The following is a 5401-nucleotide window of genomic DNA, read 5'->3' as shown; positions in this document are numbered from 1 at the left end:
TATATTTTAACACGCATGTACCCAAGGTCACACATTCAGATTCTCTCTGAGGGAGTTGGGAGTTGGACTGAATCCATCCATTTGGCTTAATCCTGTGGTTGTTTATATGCCTTCTGTTTTCTTCTCCCTTCTCCTTACTTTCTTGGAAATCTTTATTTCCTGTCACTCACCAAACTTTTCACACAAGAAATCTTGTGAGGTTTTTGTTTATTCTAATCATCACTGGTTGAGTGATTACTGTCACTGCCTTCACTGTCACTGTCACTGTCACTATCACTTCCGTTGTTGTTGCCATTAGGAGACTTGCTCTTGCTGTCACTCTCATCACTACTGTCAGATGCACTGTCGCTGCTTTCATTGCTGTCACTGCTGTCACTATCACTGCTGTCACTGCTATCTGATTTGCTATCACTGCTGTCACTACTATCGCTGCTGTCACTACTGTCACTGCTGTCACTACTATCGCTGCTGTCACTACTGTCACTGCTGTCACTGCTATCTGATTTGCTGTCACTACTATCACTGCTGTCACTGCTATCTGATTTGCTATCACTGCTGTCACTACTATCGCTGCTGTCACTACTATCGCTGCTGTCACTGCTGTCACTGCTATCTGATTTGCTGTCACTACTATCACTACTGTCACTGCTATCTGATTTTCTGTCACTGCTGTCACTACTATCACTGCTGTCACTACTATCACTGCTGTCACTGCTGTCACTACTGTCACTGCTATCACTGCTGTCTGATTTGCTGTCACTACTGTCACTGCTGTCACTACTATCGTTGCTGTCACTGCTGTCACTACTGTCACTGCTGTCACTACTGTCACTGCTGTCACTACTATTGCTGCTGTCACTGCTGTCACTGCTGTCACTGCTGTCACTGCTGTCACTACTGTCACTGCTATCACTGCTGTCTGATTTGCTGTCACTACTGTCACTGCTGTCACTACTATCGCTGCTGTCACTGCTGTCACTACTATTGCTGCTGTCACTGCTGTCACTACTGTCACTGCTGTCACTGCTGTCTGATTTGCTGTCACTGCTGTCACTACTATTGCTGCTGTCACTACTATCGCTGCTGTCACTATCACTGCTGTTACTACTATCGCTGCTGTCACTACTGTCACTGCTGTCACTACTATCGCTGCTGTCACTATCACTGCTGTCACTACTATCGCTGCTGTCACTATCACTGCTGTCACTACTATCGCTGCTGTCACTACTGTCACTGCTGTCACTACTATCGCTGCTGTCACTACTGTCGCTGCTGTCACTACTGTCGCTGCTGTCTGATTTGCTGTCACTGCTGTCACTACTATCACTGCTGTCACTGCTGTTACTACTGTCACTACTATCGCTGCTGTCACTGCTGTCACTACTGTCACTGCTGTCACTGCTATCTGATTTACTGTCACTACTATCACTACTGTCACTGCTGTCACTACTGTCGCTGCTGTCACTACTGTCACTGCTGTCTGATTTGCTGTCACTGCTGTCACTACTATCATTGCTGTCACTGCTGTCACTGCTGTCTGATTTATCTTTGCTGCTGTCTGATTCACTATCATCACTCCCATTGTTACCATTGCCGTTACTGTCACTATCACTAGCATCTGATGTGTTGTCACTGTCCTCATCTCCTTCTCCTTTTGAATCACTGTCATTGTCATTATCTTTTGATTCATCTGAGTTATAAGATGCATCTCCTCGGCTACTGCTGTCATTGTCACCTTCAGAATTGGCATCATCACTGCCATTAGACTCATCGCTGCTGTTGGGACCATCTCCCTGCATGGATTCATCATCAAACTCATAACTATCATAACCATCACTGTTACTCTCACTACCTGTTTGGCTGTGTTCAACCTTATTTCCAGGTTCTGACTTCTGGCCAGGTTCTTGCATGTTGTCAATCTCCCCTTGTGTCTGGACATTTCCATTGCCCACAATCACTCCATGTTGTCCTTTACTCTCTTTATCGCCAATGATTTTCCCAGCTTCTTTGGTAATATTGTTTCTATTGCCACTGCTGGGACCTCCAATTTCTATTCCCTATGGAATAATGGACAGAAGAATGGGTAATTAGTAAATGTTATACTGCAAAATTGCATTGGTCTGAGGAACACTGACTGAGAAAATTGACCCGTGAAACAGAAGGTCAGATTCCAGAACTTCAGAAACATCTGTTTGTGAAAATGTGCTGGATTCAGTACTTGAAAGTGCTCTAGTGTTTGGGTTATATAACAACCCAGCCACATATTTCACCCAGTAGGAGCTTTTATGGTGCAGACATTATTTAGCATAAGACTTTTCTAGAATTTTAACCAAATTTTCAGAAATATCTGATTTTTTTTAAATTGTTGTATATTGCCTAACCAGTTTTGCTCAGTGGATACCGCATGGACCTGTGGACTGAAAGGTCCCAGGTTCGATTCCGGCCAAGGGCATGTACCTTGGTTGCGGGCACATCCCCAGTGGGAGGTGTACAGGAGGCAGCTGATCAATGTTTCTCTCTCATCAGTATTTCTAACTCTCTATCCCTCTCCCTTCCTCTCTGTAAAAAAATTGCTAAAATATTTTTTTAAATGTTGTATATCAAAATCTAGTAAGAACTCTGGCTTTCCCATCAGATAGTCAAGTAATTTAGGTATGAAAATACATGAATGCTTGTCATGATTATTTTTTGTGCTACCATTAGTTGGGTGGAAGAGAGAATTTAAACTGCTATTTAAAAAATCAACTTCACAAACTAACCTTATCTTGGCTCTTCCCATTCGTACTTGGCTCTGATTCTCTGGTAATTCCATTATCCACACCATGGTTTTCTCTGTGATTGGTGTTTTGGATGGCCTCCATTCTTGGGCTGTCATTTTCTTCTAGGATCTGATCGGAATCCTCCTCACTCTCGGAGACATGGTCTCCATCCGTGTCGTGGGGATCTTCTTTGTCCTCAGGGTCATCATCTTCACTGCTAATTGAATTTTTACCTAAGCTATTATCATTGCCGCCTTCTTTTCCATGACCCTGGCCCTCCTGGCCCTGGCTATTATCAGTGCCATCTTTTCCATTTCCCGTTTCTTCACCTTCATTATCACCAGAGCCCTTGTCTTCACCCTCATCTGTTCCATCCCCACTAGGACTCCCATCAGAATTATCGAGGCCAGGGTCTTCTCTATTGCCAGCTCCGTTTCCCCCTGGTGTTACCCCTGCCCCTTCATGACCATTTCTCTCACCTTCTTTCTGAGGTGTTACTGCACTTGTATCACCCTCATTCGTACAGGAATTCCCATTTATGTCATCCTCACGGCCTGTGCTATTACCGCTTCCAGATACTTGATGCTCATCTTCGTCAACCACAGTGGCATTCTCACTCTGACTTGCATCTCCAACATCCCCATTTTTAAAATTCTCATCAGTATTTCCATTAATATTGCTCCCATTTGCTGCGCCAGTCATGTCAACAGTGCTTACTTGTCCCCTAATACCATGTATTCCATCATGGCCATATGTTTCTGATTTTTCTGTGCCCCCATTCTGATCCCCAGGATTCCCCTCTTCATTTACTGACATGGAATGTGTAGCAGATCTTTCCCCTCCTACTCCTGCCCACTCAGGGCCATTTCCTTCTACTTTGTAACCATCTTTGGTATACTGTTGCCTTCCCATTTCATTTTCATGCATAGGGACACCACTTTCTTTGGTGGTATCATTAGCATATAACTCATCCTGAAAAAGAAACAATTCAAAACAAATAGTGAATATCATCGTGAAACTGAAAAGCTGAGCATCAATTTTTTGGAAGGTAATGAAACCTAAAAACACCTTAGAAACACATCTTATACCCTATACCTGTACTGGCACTTTTAATTTTGCTGGAAGACTTAAATTCACAGATTGGCCAACAGCATGTCTCTCCAATGACTTGATTCGAGGAACCTATGAAAATCAAAAACATTCTTATTTTGTGTGCATTCACATACACAGACACACACATTTTTCCCTAAATGAGGAGGGGGGGGGCGAGATATAACACAAAGGCCAACATATGCTCTAATTAGGTGGAAAAGAGAAATGACTTTTTATAGGGTTTATATGGAATTTAAATGGGCATACAGATCGTTTTCACAACGGTGTTGCCAATTTTATTGAAGAATTAACCAGACCATTCATCTCAACTACAGAAGAGGAACAGTCTTTTCTAAAGATAAGAGGGTAGATCTTGGGTGTTTCTCTACAATAAGCCTCTTGCAAAGTACAAGACCTACCCTAAGTATAATCCTGGCCAAATCCCCCAGGAGGATAGTTGGTATGCCCAGAGCCAGTGCATAAGAAAAACCAAGTTATAGACGATGTGTCCTCAGGAGCACATTTGAAATAGTTGAGAAAATTCTCAACTACATTAATACCAAAGCATTTGGGATTATGAAAACATGTAAAAAATGTTAACCATAGCAGCTGGCTAATAAAATTACAAATGGTTGAATTTTCTTAGTTTTTCTTTGCTGGTGTTGTTTTTATTTTCCAAATTTTCTACCGTGAGCATATAAACATTAACTCTGAGTAAAATGTTAGTTTTCTTCTATGTTAAAGAATGCTACTTTTCTTTCTTGAAAACTTTCTAAGCAATACAGGTTTCATTGATATTAGAGTGCAGTTCAGGGCACATGAGCAAAGATGAACAAAATCTTCATGATTTCTGGGGATTGAATGTAAATTGATCTGAATGAATTTTTAAATAAGAATTCTTCTGAGCAGCATGAGTTTTGATTGGAGAAATAGGGGCATGAACTTGGAGTCATGTTTGGCTTTGTCGAGACCCCCAGAGATATCCTGTCAAGTCTTTCGTGCAAATCTGAATGTTTAGGCTCAGCTTACCTGCAAAGGCTTCTATATTTATGTTAGGTTAAAAGGGATAGCCAAATAAGGAGGTTTCCTGAAGATGGCATACTCACCGGAATGGCCCATGCTGCTGCCCAAATGCAAAAACAGATGATTATCTTCATTTTCTTCAAAAATATTAGTTAATGGCTGTTTAAAAAAGAGAATAGCAAAACATTGCTTACAGAACAAAAAAGAATAACCACAGTAATGTATCATTTGGTTTGTAAGCATTTGCCTTTTTCTCAGTCAAGGAGTATTTATCAAGCATAAGAAGGCAGCTGCCAGGACTCTGTGTTCCAGAACATCCCTGGAGTGGTCGTGGAGATGTACAGGCATCATCAGGTTCAGCACCAATGGAACCATCTAGAGCAGTGGTTCTTAACCTATGGGTCGCAGCCCCTTTGGGGGTCGAACGACCCTTTCACAGGGGTCGCCTAAGACCATCGGAAAACACATATATAATTACATATTGTTTTTGTGATTAATCACCATGCTTTAATTTTGTTCAATTTGTA

The 5401-nt window shown here is 41.9% G+C and overlaps 1 protein-coding gene across 1 annotated transcript; it reads right to left on the bottom strand.

Moving 5' to 3' along the window:
- Positions 1 to 212: 212 nt before the first annotated feature.
- LOC118657361 (dentin sialophosphoprotein) lies at positions 213 to 5008 on the bottom strand. Its single transcript, XM_036311283.1, has 4 exons — positions 4958 to 5008; positions 3855 to 3941; positions 2760 to 3731; positions 213 to 2057 (listed from the first exon to the last, which is right to left on the bottom strand). Exons 1-4 carry the CDS (start codon positions 5006 to 5008, stop codon positions 213 to 215), a joined length of 2955 nt encoding a protein of 984 aa, XP_036167176.1.
- Positions 5009 to 5401: the final 393 nt, after the last annotated feature.

This window comes from Myotis myotis, unplaced genomic scaffold (assembly GCF_014108235.1).
Source record: "Myotis myotis isolate mMyoMyo1 unplaced genomic scaffold, mMyoMyo1.p scaffold_m19_p_1, whole genome shotgun sequence".
Lineage (NCBI taxonomy): Eukaryota > Metazoa > Chordata > Mammalia > Chiroptera > Vespertilionidae > Myotis > Myotis myotis.
The sequence above is the reverse complement of the archived record's forward strand: the minus strand, read 5'-3'. Positions and strand labels throughout refer to the sequence as shown.

What these genes read in the sequence shown, in the direction of transcription:
- LOC118657361 (XM_036311283.1), bottom strand. Translation starts at nt 5,008, where the DNA reads ATGAAGATAATCATCTGTTTTTGCATTTGGGCAGCAGCATGGGCCATT. An exon ending in AATTAAAAGTGCCAGTACAG is followed by an intron (nt 3,732 to 3,854) that starts GTATAGGGTATA and finishes TTTCTTTTTCAG; the next exon opens with GATGAGTTATATGCTAATGA. An exon ending in ATGGGAAGAGCCAAGATAAG is followed by an intron (nt 2,058 to 2,759) that starts GTTAGTTTGTGA and finishes ATTATTCCATAG; the next exon opens with GGAATAGAAATTGGAGGTCC.